The sequence below is a fragment of the Herpailurus yagouaroundi genome, unplaced genomic scaffold (assembly GCF_014898765.1).
Source record: "Herpailurus yagouaroundi ecotype Mexico unplaced genomic scaffold, PumYag 253, whole genome shotgun sequence".
Lineage (NCBI taxonomy): Eukaryota > Metazoa > Chordata > Mammalia > Carnivora > Felidae > Herpailurus > Herpailurus yagouaroundi.
Window position 1 is genome coordinate 552,320 of NW_024412470.1, and position 27,380 is coordinate 579,699.

The 27,380-nt window shown below is 36.5% G+C and overlaps 1 protein-coding gene across 5 annotated transcripts in view; it reads right to left on the reverse strand.

The window, feature by feature from the left end:
* Nucleotides 1–27,380, reverse strand: part of USH2A (usherin) — a 751,068-nt gene that overhangs the window by 388,667 nt on the left and 335,021 nt on the right. For all 5 annotated transcript variants that reach the window (XM_040461001.1, XM_040461002.1, XM_040461003.1 and 2 more), the window contains exons 31-32: nucleotides 24,811–24,924; nucleotides 22,681–22,842 (exon numbers count right to left, since the gene is read on the reverse strand). In XM_040461001.1, the coding sequence (XP_040316935.1) occupies nucleotides 22,681–22,842; nucleotides 24,811–24,924 (276 nt within the window). The remainder of the gene's footprint in view (nucleotides 1–22,680; nucleotides 22,843–24,810; nucleotides 24,925–27,380) is intronic.

A 27,380-nucleotide genomic window follows, 5' to 3' on the forward strand; every position in this document is an offset into this window, starting at 1 on the left:
ATTTATATAATGATTTTCATTTTCCTAATTTTTTCATGAAAGCATTTTTTTTTATTTTGGGGGTAACTATATGTAGGCATATGGTAAAAAATTCAAATAGTAAAATACAAAAGGGTACAAAATGAAAAGCAACCATTTTTCTCACATTTCCAAAGCCTTAAAATTGCAAGCACTGGGTGAAGAGGCTCTGACACACATGAGATGACCATGATGGGTTTCACCAATGAGGCTGGCACTAGCTGCACCTGAGTTTGGTTAATGACCATATAATCAATTTACTTTTTTTATGTAGTTCCTAATGTGTAAAGCTAAGACCCATTACAAAGCAGGCAGACAAAAGTTTAAATAGTGTTGGATAACACTATGGTGAAAGGGAACAGAGAGACAAAGAAGAAATCACCTGAGACTTGGGTTTGAGTTTAGAGTCTTTTTTTTAATGTTTATTTTTGAGAGAGTGAGAGAGGCAGAGAGACAGAGAGTGGGACAGAGGATCTGAAGTGGGCTCTGTGCTGACAGCAGAGAGCCTGATGTGGGGCTCAAACTTATGAACCACAAGATCATGACCTGAGCCAAAGTAGGATGTTTAACCAACTGAGCCACTCAGGTGCCCCATTGAGTTTAGAGTCTTGATTAGTGTGAACATGACTTGAGTCACTGCTACTTCATTCATTAAATGGAATTTATATCACTTTTAACATCTCTCCCTGTAATTGTTGTGAAGGTAAAATAAGATAAATAGCCATAAAAACATTTTATAAAGAATTTATCACACGGGTAAGAGGTAACAATTTTAAACCATTATCAAAACAGAAGAGCCTGATTCTTTAGATTTAGATGTTATTCCTATTAACTAATTGTCACAAATACTGGGAATAATATACTTTTAAAGTGCTTCTCATGTAATTATGTAAAACCCAGTATATATAATTTTTTAGCTAAGTCCAAAACATATAGTCAATTTCTCATGAAAGGAAGCGTGTATATTTGATTTCATAGACACATTCAGTTACACTTTTTGTCATTTATTTATTTATTCACTCCACATGTATTTGCTATGCATCTGCCACGTACATCTATTATACGATTTATATGCTGAGATACAGCAGATAACAAGATTCATATGAGATATTTTCTTTTGAACTACACATTGCTCTGGGTTATGTTTTCCAAATTTCAGAGAAGCTGTGTTTTATCTGGTGTAGGTATTTATGGAGTACTAATGATTCTAAACCACTTTAACTTCTATATCTTCAATAAGTAAAGTATAAAATGGTAAATTGTTTGAGAAGAGTATTTGCGCAAAATTGCCAATTATAATCTATGTCCTATGATAGAAACTGAATTATGTATAAGAAGCACTAATTTAGGAAGAACTAAAGTTTTGCTGATTAACAACAAATTACAATGAGAATATTAGCACCAAAATAATTATAGACACAAAATTGCAGACAATGTAGTACTAGCATTAATATTTTACTATTAGCCCCCAAAATGCTCATGTTTCTAGGCTCTTCATTTTTTATCATTTCACAGTAACTCACATACACAAATAAGTCATGAAAGAATTGACACAACACAGAACCAGGTATTTGGTTACTTATGCTACCATACCCATCAGATAGAGAGAAATTAATATATATCCATTTAATTTTTCTTAGAGCAAATGTCTTCCTGCCTCTTTATGTTTGGTGAATGCCTGAATGTTACGGAAATTATAAGAAACTTTTCTTAGACCTGCCCTGGTAGTAATTTTATAAGATTTCTATTTCCTTATTTACACTCTGATATGCTCCTTAAATACTTTTATTAATGTTTGGTTAATGTAACTATTTATGAGCTAATTTTATTTAGGCACATCTTTCAAAATAGTACATATTTTTTACAGTGATAAAAAATATCACTGTATTTTTTACAGTGATAAAAAATACAGACTACAGCTGCCATTAAAACAAAATAATTTCAAAAATGGAAGCCAAACTTCAATTTATAAAGTGTTTTCTTCAGGGGAAAAATTCTATAGATGCTGAATTTGAGAAATGTCTACTGAAAAGTTTGTTGGAGTTCAGTTAATACTAAAGGTATATAGCGTTATGGAAAACATTTATTTGATTTATATTTTAAAACCAAGCTTAACTTTATAGCAGTGATTCAGCTGAGGGGGAAAATCTCTTAAAATTATCTATATAGTCTTTTCAACACCCAGAGTTCCAGCCTAATAGAATTTATGACCCGCATCCTCTTGATTTTTTGCATAATAGAGCTACACAAGTGGCAGAGAGTGCCTTTCTAATCTCCCTACATGAAATAGATATTCAAATCCTTGCATATTTGGTAGCATATCCCTGGCAGTTGCTGGACTTGTATACATTTCCACAACACAGTGAGAAAAAAAAAATAGAGAGGGCAATGCAACAATATCATCTTTGCAAAATAGCCTTTAAAAGTTGGGATATATAAGACAAACTTGCCTAAGCTCTATAGGATTGTTTTTTCTTTTCTTTCTTTTTTATTTATTTATTTTTTTGACTCAGAACTCTTTTTCTCTTGTTCTAGGTTTGAATGCAGCCGAGAAGTATAGTGAACACAGGGATGGAATTTTCAGTCAAGCAAACGGGATGCCTTTATCTGTTGTAGGTCATTCACTAACACTCTTCTAAAGTTTTGTCCTCAGAGTAAAAAAGGGATTTTATTTTGAAAATATGTGCAGTCTTTTGTTTGTGATTATATGAAATTTAATTACATAACTACTTGGCGTGTTTAAAATAGCCGATCAACTTTTAACATATTTGAATATAATCAAACGAGTCCTATTTGTAGCTATCGGATAGTACCTCTCGGAGATTTTGTATAAATTGTGTTGTAGAAGCTTTGCAGTAGTTGGTGTTGTTGTGCAATACAGAGAACTGGGATGCAAATATTTACCCGATATATGTCAAGCATTGAGACACATGTCACTTTTCTGATACCAATCAACTTAGGTCTGGCTGTCAGTCTCAGATAAATTACTCTGGCTCTGAACATCCCTCTGAATACCAGTTTGGCAGTCTGGCAAATTATCCACATAAGAATATATAGTTTTCACATAAATTTTAAAAAATTCCTTCATTTCTTCATTCTGAAACAATCTTTATCGTTGTCATACTATATATACATACCCTTCCATTTCTTCAGGGTAGAAGATGAAAGACACAGTTCCTGCCCTCAAGGGACTCAATCTAGTGAGGAAGATGACTCAGTCAACTAGGAATTCTGGTAGTGTTTGCTCAATGATATGAGAGGTCGAAAGTGGAGAGGAAAGTTGTAAACTACATATGTCTATATGCGCCAGGACAGTCCTTAATCAAACACTACTGTATTGTCCCAGCCTCAGAATAATCAGTAAAGATGCATGAATGGATGGATGAATGAATAAGTGAATGAATGAAAGAACCACAAATCAACATTCTTGAAAATATTTAGCTCTAATATTCTTTAGGATTTATTCTCCAAAAGGAATGAATGAATGAATGAATGAATGAATGAATGAAAAAACAAATAAACGTCTGTTTAATTTTCGTTACTTTGGTGCACAGTTGTAAATCATTGTAAATTATACCTACTGTTGTGGGCTGAACTGTATGCCTCCAAAATTCATACACTGAACCTGTAAACTTCAGTACCTCAGAATGTGGTTGTACTTGAGGATAGGGTCTTTCAAGAGAGGCTGAAGTTAAAATGAAGCCCTGAGTGTGGGCCCTAATGCAATTTGACCAGTGTCCTTATAAGAAGAGGAAAGTTGGACACACAAAGACACCAGGGATGTACGTGTAGAGAGGAAAGACATGTGAGGACGTAGCCAGAAGGCGGCCATCTGCAAGCGAAGGAGAGAGGCCTCAGGAGAAACCAGACCTGCTGACACCTTGATGTGGGACTTCTAGCCTCTAGGACTGTGAAAGAATAAATTCCTGTTTTTTTAAGCCACCCAGTCTGATATTTTGTCATGGCAGCTCTAGCAAACTACCATTGCTGTGCATGGATTAGAAGAATATATTATTCTTTCACGTCTATAGTTAATTGAAACAGGGATGCTATGCAGTCATGCAGCGGTACAGTCATAAAAAGGGCAGTTTACATTGCGTAACTTTTCATTACTGGCTTTAAAGAAATAGCCCCTCTCCTTTCAATACTACACTCTGCAGACCTATATTTTCTGCATTTATCTCTTTAATTTCTGAGTGTACAATATTAAACAGTTCCCATTTAAAATCAGGCTTGCTTTAAACATTAAAAACTTAAAGCTAACAATAGAATGAGACATTTTAATTGACGTTGTCTTTAAGAATACATTGATAATGTGATGAAGATATGAATGTTGTATTAATATTTTGACACCACTGAATATTGTTAATAATGTAATGACATTTCCCATTGTTCTTTTCTTTTAAACTTATCTAGTTGAGACGTGGGATTTGGGATTCAGAAAATTATCCGAGTAACAAAATTTTAATCCTAGCTGTGCCATCAACTAACTTTATGATCCCGGACAAGTCAATTAAGTTTCAGAATCTCTATTTCCTCATCTACCAAATGCGAATAAAGTTGTTGAACCTTTATTCATCACTGGGCCTTTTAAAGAGTTATAGGAGCTGGTACATGTGAAAATATTTTGCAAGTATAAATTATCACCAAAAAAGAAATCAGGAGATTTTTATCTGTTTTTGGGGGTGAGAAAAATTTACTTCAGTTTTTCTAAGGAAGAATCTATGAAGGAAAGTATTTCTTTTTTACAAGAATTAGCAAACATGACTTAATTTAAAAACCACCATAAATGAAGTAAAAAAAAATTATAAAAATAGGAAATAAGAACTGTAATAGTTTCCATGCAAATTTTAAGCATTTTAAATGTATATTTAAAAATATTTACAAAATTGGAAGAAGAAAATGTCCCTTTCAATAATGCACAAAAACATTTGAAGAATTAATTTTAAGGAATTAAAAACACACACACAAAATGTTATATAAAAGGATGGTAAAATTGCAGTGTTGTTTATAACAGAAAAAAATGAGAAATAATCCAAATATTGTAATGATTGGCCTAAATACATTGTGAAATATTTTTAAATGCTATGCAGTCATTTAAAGCATGATTTAGAAAATAATTTAGTTATTTGGTAATATTATCACTATATATTATAAAGTGGTAAAAGATCATAAAATAGCCCAACCAAAATTGTATGTATATATCCGGATATGTATGTATCTGTATATATAGTTGTGTGTGTGTGTGTGTGTGTGTGTGTGTGTGTGTATATATATATATATATATATGTATATATATATATATATATATATAATATCAATAAAAAGATCAGAGGATGGTGAATATATAAGCTGAAATGTGATTAGTGATTGCCTCTGGTGGGTGAAATTGTGGACAATTTTTCTTTTTAAGGTTTTTTCCCCCAAATTTTCTCTTGCACTTAGAATTTACCATTTGGTGATAATTTTGTTTTTATTTATTTTTAAAATTTTTTTTTAACATTTATTTATTTTGAGAGACAGAGAGAGGCAGAGCATGAGAAGAGAAGGAGGAGAGAGAGACACAGAATCCGAAGCAGGCTCCAGGCTCTAAGCTGTTTTGTTAGCACAGAGCCCAACGTAGGGCTCAAACCCATGAACTGCAAGACCATGACCTGAGCTGCAGTCAGACGCTGAACTGACTGAGCCACCCAGGCACCCCAATAATTTTGTTTTTAAATTGCACTTAACTTTGAATGGATAATTAATGTATTAGGCACGGTATGTACACAATGTAAAAAAATACAAAAGAGCTCACATGAACATCAAGTCTCCCTCTATCTTTGTTTCCAAGTTATCCAGTTCCCTTCTAGGAGCTTAGCATTTATTACACATTTATGTATACCTCCAGAGAAAATCTAAGTATATAACCAAATACACAAATGTTAGCGGGCTAAAGAATATACTTTTCTGCACCAGTACTTTATGATATACTTTGAAGATGCTACCCTATTGGTAAAGATCTGCTCATTCGATTAAATGAGCACATAATATGCCCAGTGTGCATATTAGTTATTAGCCATAACTTGTGTAACTAGTCTCCTATTGATGTTTATTAGGCTTTATCATTTATATTTTATTTTATTGGCATGCATATGTGTATATAAAATTAGTAACGGAATAATCGCAAGCACAATAAAATGTAAAAGTCAGCAAGATGTTTGGGATGCTACTTATTACTATTTTTTGGTTATTTTTATTAGTGTTATACATCCATTAGATTTAAACTAGCTGATGGAAACAAAGGATAAGACAATTTATAACTCAATCTTCAACAATTCTTTTTGTGATGGGAAAACAGTAGGTGATATTTTTAAACATATATTTTGAATAAACACAGATGGATGAAGATAGGGTATTTAAGCTTTTTAGACTTTAGCTACAAAAATGATTATCGTGAGTGTAATGCATTGCTAATGACATTAGGAGGGGTCTGGAGTGATGTCCTAATGCAGATGATAAAAATCAAGGAGTGAAAGAGGGCACTTGTGATGAGCACTGGGTATCGTACGTAAGTGATGAATCACTAGATTCTACACATGTAATTAATATTACAGGGCATGTTAACTGGAATTTAAATGAAAACTTGAAAAAATCAAGGAATAAATGGTCTCAATACAAAAAGGGTAGAGGAATAGTCTAAACATTAATTTCTTATTTTGTAAAGGAAGCCACGCACTGACAGATTTGAGGGTTTCAACAATGAGAGAAAATAAATCAACAAAATAGAGATTCAGTTATAAGAAAATAGAGAAAATTTTAGGAAAATTCTCAAAAGGAAGGTAGACAGCAGAGTTGGGCAATTTCCTAGGATACATATTTGTGTAATGCATTCAAACGAATATATATATATATATATATATATATATATATATATATATATATAAAGTTAAATAAAATTGATTCTAGTATTTGTAAATTTAACAAATGAGCCAAATTTTGGAATTATAACAGTCAACATTTGGAGTGGTGCTCTAGCTCATAAGGGCTTCTTTAGAGGTTATTTTTTTCCTTTCTCTTCTTTTAGTAGCTAAATCCTGCCTCTTTGGCCCCAAAGTTGGACAGATGATCCAAGATTGAACAATCAACATCCTTCCTCAGTGTTTTTCAATCTGCTGTTGAAGAGGGTGCCCAGTTAGTAGGGGAAGAACTCAGAATTTCTGCTAATCCTGTTCTCCGGTCCATGGAGAAAGCCCACATGTTACAATAGAGAATGGTTCCCATTCCAGAAAGAAACAAAGATGAAATAGTTCGATTTCCCTCAATTGCAGCTAAAGACTCAGGACTCAGGATTCATGAATATATTTACTTTGTAAAGCCAAGAATGAATAATAATCACTGCTTTTGAAGCATTCAAACTTTTGCCATGGATAAAATGTATTGTAAAAGACATTTCCAATTTAAGATAGCTATCAAGTACTAGGTGAATGAAAACAAAATTCTTTCTAGTTGTATTATTGAGTCGTTCTTTACTAGAAGTAACCTAAGCTTTCCTGAGCATTAATTGTATGTATCTATGATATAAAGATACTATTTTGAAAAAACTTTATAAAAATATGAAGGGAATTTTATCCTTTAGGGTACTGAAAATTTCATATAGACCTTCTGAATACAATAAAAATTCGACAAAAGTAAGATATGAGGAAAGACTACTTTGAATTTAATCTCTGATTCCTTTTTTCTTCTTACATATCCAACATAACTAAATTTCCCAAATATCTCTGATGTCTGTGTACTGACCACTTCTCTGTATCGTTTATGACTTCAAAGCCTAATCCCTTTTTGCTTTTATTTTTAGAGAAAGGGCATCCTAATAATCTGAGACTGTAGAGTCTGTTAATAGTGGTATTCTCCTATAGTTTGCTGAGTCTCCTAAATCGGATAGAGAGACAATGACACTAAAGCTTATCCAGATGTGGTTTTATAATGATGTCACTAGGCTTACTCCACAATTGAGGACCCTAAAAATATACAATTTTAAGCTTAGTATTTGCACTAAGGTTAATGGAAATCTGCACCAAGGGTAAATACTTCAGCAGACTGTGTCACCAGGAAATATTTAAACACCATTTAAAAGGATTTAAAATAAGTAGATTTGATTTTACACTGACTAAAGCACAGAAATATAATACAATAGAGTTGTTAACAAATAAGCATAATGCTTTTCTCTCCTATTTTCCTCATCCTTGCCATCTGTATTGCTAAGTCCAATTAGCTTCTTACATATAAAGTTCTAACCTACTTGCTTTTCTACATACTGCATGGAGACAACAGCTGTTCAGGTGCAGCCATGATTATTTTGGAGTAATGTCATTACTTTAACAATTTATTTTCCAAAACACTCATGCTTTATCACTACTGTAAATCCTTCAGTCCTTCAATGGTTCTCCCTTTCCTCAGAACAAAGTTCAAACATCTCAACATACCTATAGCACCTTTGATGATTTGACCCTCACCTTGCCTTTCAGTACTCTTGACCAGCTACCCAGGGCGTTCAGTCATAATAAGCTAGGCCCTATTTAATTTTCATGAAATGCACATTGACAGCTCTGTGCCATTGACTATTCTGCTCTGGTCCTCAGGCTTGCCTGTATCTCAGTTCTGAAACTCTACTCTACTGCCTGCAAAAATTCATTTCCTTTGGGACACTTCATCCTCCTGATTACCTCTTTCTTTGCTCTCACATCTATCACAGAACTTACCACAGACTTGAGAGCATTCATTACATTTAATTGTGTCAATTTCTGTCTAAGCAATTGAACTGGAAATAGGTAACTTACAACCTTGTACATAGTAGATGCCTGACAAGTATTTTCTAAATGAAATATATAGTTTGTTGACATGTCTGAAGGAGATCCTTTGCATTAAGAATCTTTATTATGATGTCACAACAATTTTATCATTTCTACAATGAATAGCACGTTTGTTGATCATTTACTATGTTATGAAAGAGTTGTGAGCACCAGACTAACCATTTTTACATGCATTATCACATTTAATTCTCCCACTAAGCTTCCGAAGTAGGTACTGCTATTTCTGTTTTACCAGGAAACCATAGCTTAGCACCTGAGTGATTCTGCCTTCAACCCTGCACAAGTTCCTCCCTTTTGAGTGTGGGTGGAACATGTGAATAGAATGAGATATTCCCATGATTACCTTACCTTATATGGGAAAAAAGAGCTGACTGTGGTGTGCCCAGTCTAACTATGAACCCTTTAAAAGCAGAGTTTTCATCAGTTGGTAGTGGAAGAAGTCAGAGAGATTCAACGCATGAAGGGGACTTGATGAGAGAGACATTCTGCTACTGAGATGGAGGGAGCAATGTGAGAGGCTCTAAAAGTCGAGCAGTCTCTGGCTGACAGCCAGCTGGGAGACAGAAATGTCAGCACCAGCACCGCAAGGAATCAAATTCTCCCGACAACCTGAATGAGCTCTGAGGTGAATTCTTTCCCAGAGTCTCAGAGGAGAACTTGAACTGCCCAATTTCTTCATTTTGGCCTATGGTGACCCCAGTTAGTGACCCAGCCAAACTATGCAAACTTCTGACTTACAGGACTGTGAGCTGGTGAGCGGGTGTTGTCTTAGGTTCCCTACTGAAGCTCCCTGGCAGCATGAGCAGCCATGAGACTGAGTCATGGCCACCGGAATTGGGCAGAAGTACCACAGGTCATTCCCAGGCCTGGCCCATAAAAATCTCCAACTTATTATCCTTCATTCTCTTCCCTCACCTACCGCAGCAATGGAGAGAACTCCAGAGCAACCTTTGGAGTCGTGCCAGAGATAGCAGACCCTGCGACTGCATGGGACCCTGAATGACTGTGTAGAGAAAGGAAGGTTTGCTGATTGAACTCTTAACCTGCATAGGGCTGTTAGCTGAGCAACAAATAAATTTCCACGGGGCTTCTGCTAACAGAAACGTGTGTGTGTGTGTGTGTGTGTGTGTGTGTGTGTGTGTACGCGCGCGCGCGCGTCTGAGTGTGTTTACATCATCCAGATTGTCCTAACTGCCCTAATATACAGAAGGCTTTCTACAAACTGAGATTTCAGAGAGAAGAATGATCTAATCATGTAAGTAGGGATGAATTCCATCAAAAAAAAAAATAGCAAGTTCAAAGGTCTAGACAAAGGATTCTTATATTTTGACCACAAAACAAAACAACAAACAACAACAAACCAAAACCCAAGCAGAAACAGAAAGGAAACCAGCACAGCACTGTAGAAATAAATGAGAGTAGGAAAATGACATATGGCTAAGAAAGTAGGTATGTTGTAGGCCAACATAAGGAGTTTGAATTTTATTTTAAGATTGGATATGAGGAATGAAAAGGAAAAAGTGAAAGATTAATCCAGGTTTTTATTTCTGGCAAAGGGGTGAATAGTATTACTGTTCTGAGATGAGAAAGTCGGGAAAAAGAACATATTTTATGGGAGGTAGCAGATATAATGAATTCAGTTTTGGGGACTTGGAGCAAAATGCATGAAGCAGGAGTGTCCAATATGCAGTAAGAAAATGTTCATAGCTTAGGGAAAAATGTCTGAACTGAAGATAAGGATTGAATCATCACAGGGACATTGTGTGGAGTGTTCCAAAGAGAACCTTGACATAAACCAACATTTGTGGGTGGAGGGAAGAAGAGAAGACAAATGAGAGCTTGAGTAGCTACAGGAAAATTGAGGCAGTGGAGTGTCCCAGACACTAATAGAAGAACCTCTGTGATGAAGAAATATGATCAACAATCTGTCAAGGTGTCATGAACTATAGTACTTTCACATGGTCTCTGAACTGGGGACCATAAGAACTTTGACAACCTTGGTGAGAATAGTTTCAATTGAGTGGTCAAGAATTTATGAAGCCTGTGAAGAGGTAGTCGGTAGAATTTTGTCCCCCAAAATTATGTTCAAATCCTAATCCCATTATCTGTGAATGTGACTTTATTTGGAAATAGGGTTTTTATAGATATGCTCAAATTAATATGAGGTCATTCTGAATTAGGGTGGACTCTAAGTCTAATGAGACTGGTATTCTTACAGGGTGGGAGAAATCAACCCAGGAAAAACAGCACATAATAACAGAGGCAGAGAGGAGTGACACAGCTGAAAGCCAAGGAATGCTCCAGACTTCCAGTAACCATGTAAAGCTGGACTAGGCCAGGAAGAATACCCCCATAGAGTTTTCAGAGAAGCATAGCCATGGTGACAGCTTGATTTAGGACTTCTAGTGGAGACTATGAGAGCATAAATTTCTGTTGTTTTAGGACCTAATTTGTGGTATTTTTAAAGGGAGGCTCCTGTAAATGCACAGAAGGTAAGGAGGCAAAGAAAGTAGGCTAGTAGAAGTAAGGACTATGACTGTGGAGGTAAGAAAGGAAAGGTTGGGGGCATGAGTGGGAGAAGGAACTTAGAACCAGAACATGTTTTCTCCATGTTTGTCTTTTTTCTTCTCCCACATGTAAAAGATATGCTGATGGAGAGAGTTAGTACAGGAAGGGAGATAAGGAAAAGTCAGGCTAGTTGATATAGAAGTGCTCACCAAGGAAGGAGAAGATGATCCAGAGGGGGATTAACCCTCTGCAGGAGAATGGGGAAGAAGGGGAATATTGATAATATTTGTTTCCTAGGGGAATAAGGGAAATATTGATCCTGATGTAGAAAAGCTAATAGGTTCTGTGACAGCAAGCAGAGGAATCCCATTTAAGAGCTTCAGTTTGAGGTAGAAAGGAGAGTCATCTGCTAGATTCAGGGAGGCCAGGGTTTAAAGAACTGTGGCCAATGACTAAAGAACAAGTAATCGAGAATGTGGGACAAAGCACACTGGGGAAACAGAGATCAAGAGCAAGCATTTAGAAGCCTACTGGAGATTGGAAAACATTGGATATTAGAATAGCACCAATCTGGATGCTTATCAAATTTTCTTCAGCAGAGCTCAGGATCCCCAGGTTTAGGTGTAAGGAACACAATGAGATTGATCGAGATTTGGTGGGTTTCCACTTGAATATGTTGCAATAATAACAGTGTGAGAAAGTTAAAAAAAATGAAAAGAAAATATTTCCAGTTATTACAGAGCTACCTTAGAATGCAAGGAAAGACAGAATCTAACAGATGGGGAGAGTAGGAGAGATTCAGAAACTGAAAGTTTCAAAGAAGAACACAAATATTTTTAGTATGAGTAAATAAGTGAAAAAGATGGAAAATGGGTGTTGTTGGATAGTGGCATATTTGAAGATTTTTTTTAATTTTTAATGTTTATTTATTTTTGAGAGAGACAGAGACAGCAAGTGAGGGAGGGACGGAGAGAGGGGGAGACACAGAATTCAAAGTAGGCCCCAGGCTCTGAGCTGTCAGCACAGAGCCTGATGCGGGGCTCAAACTCACAAACGGTGAGATCATGACCTGAGCTGAAGTCGGACACTCACCCAACTGAGCCACCCAGGTGTCCCGGATAGTGGCATATTTGAACCTAATATATTAGACATGGAACATTTCTAAGTGATGGCAAGGTCCAGGATACTGAAATGAGGGCAAGTAACCTAATAGTACAATTGCGTTTCCTATAGATGAGAAGATAAGATACATGACAGGCAGAGCTGTCTAATGGATTGTTCCTATGACAGATGAAACAACACAGGATACTGTCAGACCTGGGGTAAAGGAAGAAGAATGGGGTAAATATAGGTGCTCAAGCCTTTATCAAATCGGGGAAAAGAAGTAGGATGTTAGCAAAAATGAGTAAAACAGAGAAAATAACTTCTTTTAGTCAAAGAGCAAGAGTCTTATAGGACTAAGTAAGTACTAAAAAAGAGTGAAAAAGTAATCATCTGCAATGATGTATGCTAGAAGAGAATCACAGAATCCTGACCCTATCCTCTTGATTTCTTTTTTTTTTTAATTTTTTTAATGTTTATTTTTGAGAGAAGAGAAGGTGAGAGAGAGAGATCGACAGGGAAGGGGCAGGGAGAGAAGGGGATATAGGATCCAAAGCAGGCTCTGTACTGACAGCAGAGAACCTGATGCAGGGCTCGAACTCAGAAACCATGAGGTCATGACCAGAGCCAAAGTCAGAGGCTTAACTGACTGAGTCACCAAGGCACCCCATAATTTCTGAATTACACAGACATCAAAAGATGATTTATATTCACTTCAAATGACTGAAGAAGAAATTGTTATCCTCAGGAGAGGCTCAGTTTTCATTTATTTCAAGAAGATATAAGAACTATAACCTTCTCTAAACACCTCCAACTGAAATATAAGTTCCATGAGGGCAGACCTTTTGCACCTTGTGTTTTCCACTGGATCATCAATGCTTAGAAAAGTATTGAGTGTCTATATCATAGATACCCAATAATATCCATTGAATGAATGAGCCATTCCAGACAGATGTGATTGTCTCTTTTCTAAATAATTTTTATTATTGTCATGGGATATATCAATTTTTAAACTGATTTTGTTTAGATGCTTTATCTTCTCCGATATTTTTTAGGTATTTGAAGGAAATCTTAGAATGTTATTAATCAGTGAATCAAATACATAGTTATAGGTCGAATTGTGCCCTCCCATTCATATGTTGAAATTTTAGCCCCCAGTACCTCAGAACGTGACCTTATTCAGAAATAGGACCACTGTAGCTAGTTATAATGAGTTAAAATGATTGGGGTGCCCTGGGTGGCTCAGTCAGTTAAGCATCTGACTCTTAGTTTTGGCTCAGGTCGTGATCTCTCACCTTTGTAGTTTTGAGACCCACATTGGACTCTATGTTGAGATTCTCTCTCTCTGCCCCTCCTCCACTCTTGCTGTCTCTGTCTCTCTCAACATAAAAAAATAAACTTAAAAAAATAAATCAATAAAAATGATGTCATTAGGGTGGGCCCTAAAACAATACGACTTGTGTCTCTATAAAAAGGGGACATTTGGCACAGGCAGCACACAAGGAGAACACCATGTGAAGATGAAGGCAGAGATCAGGACGAAGCATCTACAAGTCAACGAGCTCCAATGATTGCCAGCAAACCACCAGAAACCAGGAAAGAGGCACAGAACACATTGTCCCCATGGCCTCAAAAGGAACTGACACGGGCAACATATTGATCTGGGACTTCTAGCCTCTAGAACAGTGAGACAATGAGACACGGAACAACACGGAGTGTTGTTGAATCCACTCCGTGACACTTTGTTATGGCAGCCCTAGCAAACTTATACAACTGGTTTCACCAAAAAAAAAAAAAAAAAAAAAAAAACAAAAACAAAAAAAAAAGAAAAAAAAAAGAAAGAAAAAAAGCTACATCTTGGATAATTAAATGAAAATTTTTAAGAAGCTTCAGGAACAGCCTACCTCATTAAAACTGTTTACCACATTTAGCATATTAATTACTTCTGAATTATGCATCGGTGTTTGTTGTCATTTACTTTAAAATATTAGTTTACTGATTCTCCGTGTTTCTTCAATTTAATCCAGTTCATTTCAACTCAATTCAATAAGAGTTTGTTAAATGCCAATTGGGTCCTTATTTCTATGTATCATAGAAGACTAGAGATTAGGAAAATAAATAATGACATGATGACTATACCTAATGAACCTACATTTTTGTTTTGGATCAAGATGTATCCCCTTTAAATAAGTTTTTGTCACAAGATAGAATATATTTAAGTGACAAATTTGTAGGAAAGTTATATGAAAGGTTCTGTGAATCAAAGGAAAATGTGGGAATTGAGGTAGATCATCAAATACATTGTGTGACATTTTGATGGTGGTACATAGTGGGGAGGTACGACTGAACTCTATAACTCTGGATGTTATTTCCCTCAATCCTTCTGAAATCCCTTCAAATATAAAGTGCTTTCCTATCATTTAAAAACATAATATTCATCAACTAGGTTAACAGATTACAGGTAATATTTGGGTACAGGTCTTAAAATATAAATTTAAACATGTTTACTTTCTTCACATACTCATGCACTATAGAAGTATCTTAAAGTAAAAATGACACTTTGGTTGTACTGTTGACAATTAACCACAACTGATATTTCAACATTCTGGACAAGTTATTTGATTTCACTTGACCTTTTGTTACTAAGCAAAAATGGCTCTTTGAGAGTAAAATATCTACTGTTCATTGACCCAAAGGTCTGGTATGTGGCCAAACCTTGAGCAACTTTCCTAGAGTCTTTGATCACGGAGCTAGTGATCTAGCTTTTTTCCTTAATTCAGGCTTTTTTCCTTGTATCCTCAAGGTTTCTTAGACTTTTTATAATGTAATACTATATGTCTGTGATATAAAAAAGGGACAAAATATGACTTTAGTTTGTAATAGAGAGAGAGGCACCATGACTCATAGATGAGATCATTGCCTTACCTGAAAACCCTCATATGCTCCGTCTTATATTAATACTCAGCTTTATGGATTAGAACACAAGCATGTTAATTGTATCCCCCCAAAAATATTACTTCTGTAAAAGGACTGATTTATATGCACCGCATTTGTGGTATACAGAAATTCAAAATTAAAGAAAACATCAAGGTTAAAGTGAAGCTTTATTTTGCTAACAAAGGATCTTTTGTAAACCATCAGTGTGAATGAATATAATTTAGCTCAAATTTGTAGAGAATTGATAAGGTTCCTTATAACGCTTGGTTAGAAGTAGCTAACCTTTAAACGCTTTTTATTGTGCCATAAGCAATACAGCTTCTACCTCAATAAATTTTTCATCATCAGACTTAAGTGTTTGGAAGATTCAAGATGAACATTTCTATTTTGCTGTTTATACATGGTTCTTTTTGACCTTGGCAAATGAGACCAAAAAAAAAATAGCTTTTGCACTTTTAGTTGGTTAAAAATATAAATACTTACTGCCTGTGTAACTTTACCAGTTATACATCCACTTTTCCTATTTCCTTTCCTTCTCTCTCTCTGTCTCTCTCTCTCCCTGTCTCCCGCCCCTCCCCTCCACCCCCCATCACACACACACTTCTTACACTGCTATTATCCTTGTTTCTTCACTGCCATAGCATTAGTGATAAAGCCCAGGTCCTGATGAAGCAAGTGGGGAGATGCCTTCTCTGGTACAGGAAATCCACCACATTTACTCAACCTAAGACTACTATAGATGTATTAGATGATACACTTGAAGACATACATGTTTTATGGTTTGATGTCAGATACATCTATGTCTATACTGTAGAGTCCCCACTGACCTTTACTCCTTTGGAGTTCTAGTAGTTATAACCAGCAGTGGCCTGGATGAGTTAACCAACAACAATTTATATAGTAAAAAAAAAGAATTGTCCGGGGAATCACTATTCTTTCTTTACCAGTTAGCACAGCTCACATAAACCTCCTGTAGTTTAGTTCTCCCAGTTACCACCATCTTGGTATCCTTGTTTCTGAAAACTTTGTAAGATTCTCTGAAACATCTCACAAACTTCTTAAAGATTGCCAGTTTCTGGTAGGGTGCTCATTTAAAATGAGAATGATCTGGTTGGCTACAGTTTGGATAGTCATCATCAATCAGGATGCTATCTAGCCTGAACTTTGAAACAATCCTGGTATGTTGAACAGTCTCACAAAAGGTTTTTTTTTTTTTTTTTTTTTTTTTTTTTACCTCTTTATGAACATACTGTATACACACATCTTAAGTAGCTCACAATAGCTCTGTGGGTGATATCAGTGTAGGCCCTTCAATCCTTCAATAATGTTTTTAATCATAAGCTTTAAAGCACAATTGTTTTTACCTCGAAATTCTTAAAAATCTGTTATGGGACAGAAATAAGAGATTAATGGAGATCTTGCAAAAAAAGATAAATGGCACCACCAGAATACCACAAAACTGGGGGAAAAATTAATTGAACCTATACTTTTGATAAATATTTATTTTTTGCAGAAGAAAAATGCATACTAGTTTAAGCTGTCATTATACTAACCTACATCCTATTTTTCATATTATTAGTAATACATAATGTGGTAGTTTATATTCAAAAATAAAACTAGAATGTATATACCTCATGTATTTATCCAGAAATACACCAAGGTTACTATGGTTACGAAAAATCCATTACCTTTGAATACAGAATGAAAAAGTTTGACTTAAAGTGTGTGCTATTTATTATAGCAAACATCAACAGCCTTCGGGAGGTTCTCTAACTGGATTCATTTTTCAGTGTCACAACTGACCCACCATACTACTAGCTTATGGCCTATGCAAGGCAAAAAATTTGAACTGTATGCATTTTTAAATATATTTTGTACTAACTCAAGGTGCAGCAATGCCTTTGACTTTTAATGCTTCATATTTAAGAGAAAGAAGAAAAAAATTCAAACCACCTAGATGCTAAGTGGCTTCTGAATTGAAATGCATTTACTTTTACCTGTACCCGCCATGGTGGCAAGATCCATTTGCTACACATAACAGAAGAATGTTGGTTCTATGCGGGGACTTAAAAAGAAGCTACAAATAAATGGAGTAAGAGTGAGGAAAAAGAAAAGGTTGACACTTTGAATATTTAAGAGGGACATTAGGTCAAGGTATTAAGGAAGTTTTTGATAAAGTAAAAGACAAGGAATTTTAAACAGTGAAGATGATTACAACCAGGGGAAAGGGGGTATAAAACACAGATCTTGAGGAAGTTTCAAAATTATTCCTCACGTATTAAATTTTTACTCATGAAGACTGTGATCAGCTGAATCAAAGTAAAATATACATCTCTAATAAACATGCAAAAAGTATGCACTATAACTAGTTGTTCAACACACAAACAAGAATAATATTTTTCACCTGCAAAATTATCAAAGATTTAAGAACATAACATGCACTTCTGACGAACTTTTCTGGGAAAAAGTATGAAAATGTGTATCAGATGTTTTGTAAAGGTTTACTACCTTGGACAGGTGTTCCCCTTTTGGGAATCTAAGAAACAGGGATTGTATACAATAATATTTGTCACAACATATTTAAAAGAGAGATAAATTAGAAACTTGAGCACTTTCAAGTGGTTAAATGCATTAATGTGCATTTATATGGGATAGGATGTTAGCATTAAAATATTTCAAAATATTTTCAGAAAACTCCTCATAAAGTGGGATTTAGTCATAATAAGGAAATATGCAAGGATTCGAAATTATACATTATAGATCAATTTTGTTAAAATGAGTAAAATACTAGAAGGAATGACATCGTATATTGAGTTTCTATCTGTAGAGTGGGATGATAAGGTGTTAGACATCTGTATGTTTTAAATTACCTTCAATAAGCATATAGCGCATTATCATTTAAAAAATTATTTCTCTTGTCCATTAGACTGCACCTTCAATTTCTCTTCCTACAAATCAACATTTCAGCACTAAGGAGATCCATTCTAAACTCTCACTACCTGAGGGCTGATAGAAGAAACTGCTGTAGCCATTTGGACAGACAGATTCCCTTTCTCATTCTGCCTTCTCTGTGATTCCTAGTAGACAGGTGGACGTTGAAGACCTAAATGACCTGAAATTAGTGCACATTACAGACATAAAATCTTAGAATTGAAAGGGATCTTAAAGGCCATTTTATTCAATCCTCACACAATTTGAGAATCCGTACAAAAGTTGGCATTCAGCCTACGCCAATAGAAGAAAAAGCACTCACTTTAGGGTGCTGTTACAGACTGAATTGCCTCCCCCAAAATTCATACTTTGAGGCCCTAACTCCCAATGTGACTATATTTGGAGATGGGACTTTTAAAGAGGTGATGAAGGTTAAATGAGATCATAAGGATGGAACCCTAATCCAACTGGACTGGTGACCGTATCAGAAGAGGAAGAGACAAGGGGGCTGTGCACACAGAAGAAAGACCTTGTGAGGACATGGTGAGAAGGCAGCTGTCTGCAAGCCAAGGAGAGAGGCCTCAAGAGAACCCAAACCTGCCAACACCTTGATCTTGGACTTCTAGTCTCCAGAACTGTGAGAAATAAATTTCTGTTGTTTAAGCCACCCAGTCTGTGGTATTTTGTTGTGGCAGCCCAAAAAAGAATAATACGGGTGCTCTGGGGTTTGTAATCAGGCTTTGGTCTCCCTGTCAGTGTTGTTGTGAGGGAAAATAAAATAATGTGCAATCATTTGTAATATGTATTTATGTAAATATATCATGTTTACATATTATGTAGCTTTCACATATTGTGCAAATATTTACATGTTTACACAATATGTTTATGTTAATATGTTGATAATTTATGTTTATATAAAATATTTACATATTATGTGAATGGATAATATATAATATTGATTCATGTAAAGATAATATATAATAATTTGATAGTAGAATGTATAAAGGTTAAAAGCATGGACTTTGGGGCCAGACAGATCCAGGTTTGAAGTGGTTCCTCCAGTATGGACCAGAATTTCTTAACCTCTCCAGGCTTCAGTTTTACTGGCTATAACGTCAGAACAATCGTGCAACACTTTGAACCCCATCATAATGCTTTTGGCTTCGTTCCTCTCCTTCGTGTTGCAGTCCCAATGTGTCTCCTATCTCTAGCCACTTGGGGATGAGAACAACAGGAAATACAGTTGCTTGTGAGAAGCCAAGAAGGCTAGAGAAAACAAAAATACTACCTGAGATTTAATCTTTAAAAACCTACACAACCAGTGAAAATCATCGAGGAATCTATTACCTGGGTAGCTAGAGAAGATGGTTGTGGGCACTTTAAAGATATTACCATTTCATTACATAAATATTACATTTGGGGCATCTATTCTGCTATCCACTTGGGTAACACTTGCCAAGACTTTTCATTGCAGATACCATAGTCACAGGGTCTGTCAACGACTCAATCAAGCAAAGCACGGAATTAGTATCAAGTTGTAGGTAGTATTAGACATCAGTGTGAATTCTGGCTTCCTGTCTTCCCATTCTGCTCTTTTTCTGGCTGAGCATAGAGTCAACTCATAGGGCATTCTGCACGTTTGGGGAAAATTTAAGGCTTATGTTTTGAGACCTGCTATCAGCCGCACAACTTTCCTGTGAACTGGATTAGCACTCATGTCTACACATGGAAGGGATCTTAGTTTCTTTTTCTCTGGTTTCTACCCTTTTTCTTTTAATTTTCTCTGTTATTTTTTTCTTTCCCACCCTACTCATACCCTCCCACCAATTCCCCTTTGCTATATTCTTTTTTTAATGTTTATCATTTATTTTGAGAGAGAGGGAGAGAGACAGGGAGGGAGGGAGGGGGGAAGGGTAGAGAGTGAGGGGGAGAGAATCCCATGCAGGCTCTGAGCTCTCAGCACAGAACCCAATGCAGGACTCAGTCTCATGGAACCAAGAGATCATGACCTGAGCCAAAATCAAGAGTCAGACACTTAACTAATTGAACCACTCAGGTGTTGCAACTGTCTTCTTTTGTTCCCAGCAGTCACCTGACTTCATTCACTCCTTTACTCAACACTATTTATACCTACTCTGCGATAAATCCTGGAGATGCAGTAATGAACAAGACACTTAAGCATACATGTTTTTATGATGCTTATGGCTTAGCAAGGCGAACTGATAAGTAAATAAACAACCTTATTCAAAGACAATACAAACAAACAAAAAAAGAGGGGGCACATAGGTATTCAGTGAGCATAGCTGGGGCATATTAAAATTCATACTTGAGATATCAGAGAAGGTTTCTCAGAGGAAATGTCTGTATTGGGCCTAAAAGATGTGTTTTCTTATGTATGATGATATATTTTGGTCCTACAGAAGTGCTTCATATTAATTATTAATTAATGTGTAAGGTTTATTCTATAATATGCTTTCATTTCTTTTGAAGTAATTTCTGTGGCCCATCATATTTAATTAAAATAATGCCTCCAGGCATTACTAGGGCAATAGTAATCTATTTCTGAAGTTTAAAGCATGAACTCTGCATTCTTCAGGAAATAATATTATTCTCTAAGCACTAAGCATATGTTAGGTGTTTTATTTATAGTGTAGTTCTATTTAAAATCTTGAAAATTGTAGTTGTTCCCATTTTATAGATTCAGAAACTAAGTCTCAAAAGTGAAGTAACTTGTTTTAAGACCACGTTTTTTCTCATTGCCAAGTAATATTCCATCCCTTTCTATTTTTTGGAATAGCTTGAGAAGGATAGGTATTATCTCTGCTTTAAACGTCTGGTAGAATTCCCCAGGGAAGCCATCTGGTCCTGGACTCTTATTTGTCAGGAGATTTTTGATAACTGATTCAATTTCTTCGCTGGTTATGGGTCTGTTCAAGTTTTCTATTTCTTCCTGTTTGAGTTTTGGAAGTGTGTGGGTGCGTGGATGGAACTGGAGAGTGTTATGCTAAGTGAAATAAGTCATACAGAGAAAGACAGATACCATATGTTTTCACTCTCATGTGGATCCTGAGAAACTTAACAGAAGACCATGGGGGAGGGGAAGGAAAAAAAAAGAGAGGGAGGGAGAGAGCTAAACCATAAGAGACTCTTAAAAACTGAGAACAAACGGAGGGTTGATGGGGGATGGGAGGGAAAGGGGAAAGTGAGTGATGGGCATTGAGGAGGGCACCTGTTGGAATGAGCACTGGGTGTTGTATGGAAACCAATTTGACAATAAATTTCATATAAAAAAAAAAAAGACCACATTCTTTTCATCAGAGCCAGAATGCTTGGATCGGTATCATAATACTACTCAGTCTGTGTGACTTTAAAGAAGTTACTTAATCTTTCTATGCCTCAATTTCTTCATTTGTAACATGGTGGTAATAATATCTTCCTCATGTAACATGTTTTACAGAATTCTATCCCACCTTGAGGAATAAAATATTAAAGTGAAAGCTTTTGTCTCCTGAAGTTTCTCAGTCTAGAGAAGACACAAAAATGTAAACCCTGATGAAGCAACTAGGTAAATGTCATAGCCCTGTCCACAAATGCCTCATACTTGCACCTGTATGTGTCCCCATGAAGACACACAAGCACCAACAGATGAGGGACAATGTGTGGCTGATTCCCGATTACAACCTTAGTACCTGGCATTAATGTGAAGGAGTTAATACATAAATAATTAATCTTGCCTCTGACTTTAACTTGTTGTGACCTTTCATGAAGAATTTAATATCTCTCGGCCTCAGTTTTTTCATCAATAATGTTTGATTCATGATGTCTTACTTGATAGTCACATATAGTATATAAAATACCATACAATATATAACCACTATAATTACTACACAAATATAAGCACAGTTCAGATACCAGGCAACAAGACATAATATAGGCTTCTTGTGTTTTACAAGGTTTTCAGAAATTTATTTCATGTTACTCGAGTGTCATCACACCATAGTATGATCTGGGTATATATACCATGTTTCTTCTCAAATGGCCCAAAATTCAGATGATACTGAGTCACACGTCTGAGTCTCAGTGTTATCTCACATTCATGAGGATTTTAGAGTAGCTAACCATGTGACAATGGAATTTGTCTGAAGTGACATTGACTCAACTGGGCATTGTGAGTGTGATTAGGGACCACACAAGAGAACCAAATAACAGGAGACAAAATAAGTACCCCAGTTTTAAAGACCACACTTTCAGACAACTACAGACTATAGTTATCTGAAATACACATAGAGTAATATGGACTACAACTATTTACTGATACCTATAGAAGTCTTACCTGTGACTGTATAGTTCTCTTCACTGCCTGAATAGATTATCATCCCATCCATATATAAGGAGTACTGAGTTATAATACCATTTGCTTTTTTGGGTGGATTCCAGGAGAGTAACAAAGAATTGGGAAGAGATTTGGCTACTGGTGGCTGAACTTCCTCTGGGGCTATGAAAAAGAAAAAAAAAAAAGATTTATAGAGTCTAATTTTAGTTTACTTTTCTAATTCAAACTTTTCAGACCTAAACCAATAAATCATGAAATAAACCTGAAATCCCACGCATGGAAATATTCTTGATTCGTGGGCAGCTTGTCAGTAATTGCTTTAGGAACAGTACTAAATAACTGTCCTGAATTTATGAGAATTTGCATCAGTGATGGATGGGGAGTATAACACTAGTTCACTTGACTGATGCCTGTGTTACTTCATCAAGAGTATTATTAACCCATAATCTCTACTTGGGGCTGTGCCTATTAAAGCAAATTAAACAGATAGAGTCCCTACCCTTGAGGAGCTTTTGATCTAAGGTGGGTAATGCTGGTGAGGGCAGTTCATAATAGACATAAAAATACACCTATCTGTACCTATAGAAATAACCATAAGTACAGAATCCAGTAATTACATATGAAAACAACATTGCATTTTTTTAAAATAAGGTTCCGTTAATTTTCTGTAAGGGTCAATAAATTGGAATCATAGGAACTAAAAGTTTTAAAATATTGACCCTAAATACATCTATTGTTTGGTACATTGGCAGTAACTTGAAGAAAAAGCTAGAAGAGGAAATTCCTTAAGTAACGAAGAGGGAATGGTGAACGGCACCAGTAGGAATCCCTCTAGGGTATAGCTGTGAAGTAGGTTGAAAGGGTACCAGGCAAAACCTGGACAGAGGAGGTGGTGTGTATAGAGAAAATAAGGACAACTACAGGGCTCTTGTCCCATATTGACGCTGGTGGAAGGATTTGTAAGGGGAGAGGATCATCCAGTGCCCCAACAGAAGCAATGACACATGAAGAGAAACAGTGCTTTCCTCTGTAGGTTAGACTGAGGGGACCCTTAGAAAACAGTGATGATAGGTCACTGATGGTGTAGTCCAGGTAAGGAAGCTCTGGTTGGGTCAAGTGCAAAGCACAAAGAATAAGAGGCCACACAAAGGTTTTCACAGGCTCGTCTCTCCTCTCCTGGTTTCATCATTTGGGGCCATTGTCTTTCTGTTACATATCGTCCGTGTGAGGGGTACTTGCTAAAGGACTTGAAAGAAGGAAGGGGACAAGAGGGAGTCAGGAAGGGGGACAGATGGATACTGAGGGAGAGAGGTTGGCTGACTCTTCCCCCGAGGATCAAGCTTTTCAATCTCTTCAGCAACTTGACAGCTAGATGGTAGAAACAACTTGTAAATTCCCCTCATCCAGGAGAGAGAAATATAAAGCAACAATGCTTCAAATGTTTGGAGAGCTGTTATCCCTTGAAGTGATGCGTTCTGATGCTTGAGCAAAGCTTTCACTTTGGAGTGCTAAAATATTTTCTCTTTCTCACTGCCTTCTTAACGTACGCTTTCTGAAACATTAATTTATGCCAACAGTTTGTAAGTCCCAAGTACAACAAAAGTGAGACTTCAGTCAGAAGGAACCGAGCAGTGATTAATAATGCCTCAACCGGCATTTGGAGGCTCCATCATACTGAAATAATTGTTGCCTGTGCTGGTGTTTAGCAGTTCAAAGAGACCATGGAAATCAACCGTTTGATTCTCAATTTCATACTGTGCCGTACAATCAATTCTTTTTAGTCAGACTGTCTCTAGATTTACTTCTGAGCCATAGTAAAATGAGGAAGCTTTCATTAATCTTTCAGATGCTTCATATTAATGACAAGGCTCTTGCATGAACAATGTAACAGCAATTAAAAAGCCCATTAATCTGCATTACAGCTATTAAAGATGCATGTCATTAAAGGGTATGGAGTTTGATTCATTTTCACACCCCCCCAAAAAATGGAGCAATTATGGCCTGGCAATGCACTTTGTCATCAAATTAGGTTGGGGTTTTCCAGCAAATGGCCTTGCAGCATTTAGCTCTTCTCCTATTTTATTATTCATAACTGAAATGTGGAAGTCAAGACCTTTGAAATTACTTTACCTTCCTGTGGAGTAGAGATGTTCAGTGCATGTGAGCTCTCAGTACAGCCAGCCAAAGTGCAAGCAGTTAGGGTTACTGCATAGTTTTTGAAGGGTAGCAGGCCTGTCAATACGCCTATAATAAAAAGGGGAAAAGGGAGGTTTGCATGTTTACTGTATGCAGCCATAAGAACACTGTGTGTGGTAGGGGGAGAGAGAGAGAGAGAGAGAGAGAGAGAGAGAGAGAGAGAGAGAGAGAAGGAGAGAGAGAGAAATATATGTAGAGACACAGATACAAACAAAAACATATGCCTCTTTAATGCATTTTCCTGCCTGTGTGCTGATTACAGAATGGAATGACGAGTGAAAAAAAATTGTGACACCAATTTATTGTTAAAACAACTCAAAACAGCATTTTCCCAAATGTGCGCCTCAGAACATTAGTGCCCTGAGATGTTCCTCTTTAAAAATGGATTTCCAAATATAGTTCGTAAAGCAGAGCACAGTGTATTTGATAGTTAAGATGCATATTATCCCATTCTAGGATTCTAGACCTCCTGCAGAATGAAACTCTTCAATTTTCTCTAACCCAGCATTTTTCAGCCTATTCAACTACAGTCCTTTTTACACAGCATCTATTAACACACTTTAGGAAATGCTACTCCCAAGAGTGGCTTCATTACTTTAACGGTAGGATACACGGATACAAACTATTTGTTCATGTTGCAACTAACAAAGATGCAAATCAACATAGTCGAACAATTAGCAAATTAGATAATTATGCTTTTGTGCTTCTACTTGCAAAATTATTAGTTTATTTAATTAAGACACCTGTCTTAAACAGAAGTGGTACACATGGAAGTGTTGAATTATCCGGGCTTGGTGGTGAATAGATAAGATTTGTTCAGCAATTAAAAGTACCTATAGAAATGAAAGCACATTTTGTTTACTGATGGTCATAACCAAGACAGAAGTTCTTTATGTACTTAATCCTGGGAATTAAAGAAGTATCAAAAATACAGTTTGTGTATTTGCTCACCATTGTTTTTCATGGTGGACATTTTTCAGAGTCGTCTTTAATCCTAACTACATAGGTTTTCATCATTCTTATGTAAAGATGGTCCCAGCGTGGTATCCTTTTATTGTGTAAACCATCAATAGCCTGCCACAGAATGTATATTGTTTAAATGTGCCAATAGTGGCAACAGCTTGCATCATTCAAACAAAATTTAATGTATATGTTTTCTTATTTCCTCTCCCTAGAAAATTTTTAGAAATCAAAAGAGCAAAGAGCAGAACGAAACAAAGCCCACAGCCATTGTCTGCTTTGGCACCTCACACTTTAGTAATGCCTTCCAGTCTTCATTCCAGCAGCTCCCCAGCCATCATCCTGGGCCACCGAGCCCTCTCTGCTGCCCTTGGTGCCATCATCTTAACTCATGGAGGAAGAAGACTGCAAGCCAGTGAACCAATACGCATACACGTGCGACTACCTCATGCCAAATTCAGCTCCCTCTATCTTGACTCCGCCTCATACGGTAACCTTCTGCTCTCTTCCCCTTCTGCTGCAATGACTGTGACTTCCTCTTGAATTTCCCAGACCATGACCTGTATTCCAAGTTCACTTTCTTTGAAGAAGTCATGTTTCCTTCCACTAAATGTCTTAAAGAAAGTATACATCACCATCTACAGGTCCTCATCCCATGGTGGTAGAGTGGTCAAGAGAACAGACACTCAGGCCAGATTGCCAGGGCCCAAATGCCCGTTCTGCTATTGATTTCTTGTATGGGCTTGGGCAAGTTGTTCAGATCTCTGTGCCTTAGTTTCCTTACCTGTAAACAGGTAGTAACTATACCTATCTTGAAGGAGAGGCCTCAGTTCTCATCTGTGAAATGTAGATAATAGAACTTACCTCAAAGTGTTACTAACAAGATTAAATGAGTTTAGGAATATATGTAAGGAGAGAGCTCTAGCAGTTTCCTGTGTGCACTGTGCAACCCAGTTTCCTCCTACTAAATACTGATTTTTATCTTCCAAGATGACTGGTGATCTCTAAATATCAGATCAAATCCTTATCTTCCTCACTCACTGGACTTTGACTCCGTCAGCTTCCTTTGTGCCATTGAATTTTCCTGAGTTGTTCTCCTCAGCCTCTGAGAGCTCCTTTCTTCCCTTGACCTGATTGGCTCATCTTCCTTTTGCAGCCCTATAAATGGCTTTTGGTTTACAAAGTCGGGCCTTCAGGCTTCTCTCTTCTCCTGAGCACTTACCTTTGTTAGCTCATCAAGTCCTATCTCTCATTTATATCTGCAGACTTCACCTCTCTCCCCCAGCTCTGCTTCTGCACCTCTATCTCCAGGTCATATATCCCACCTGGACGTCCCACTAGCATTTCATTCTCCTCATGCTCCGATCCGAACCTGACAGTCTACACTCTTCCCTAAGCTTCACTTTCCCATTTCTCAATGTTTCAGCATTATCCCAAAACTCCGGACTCAAAACTAAGGTAAGATATGTTCTGGCCGTTTTATCTTTTCAAAAAAATTAGCATTTGTCACGTCTTCTTATTGCCAAGTTTGAGTCTATTGTGAG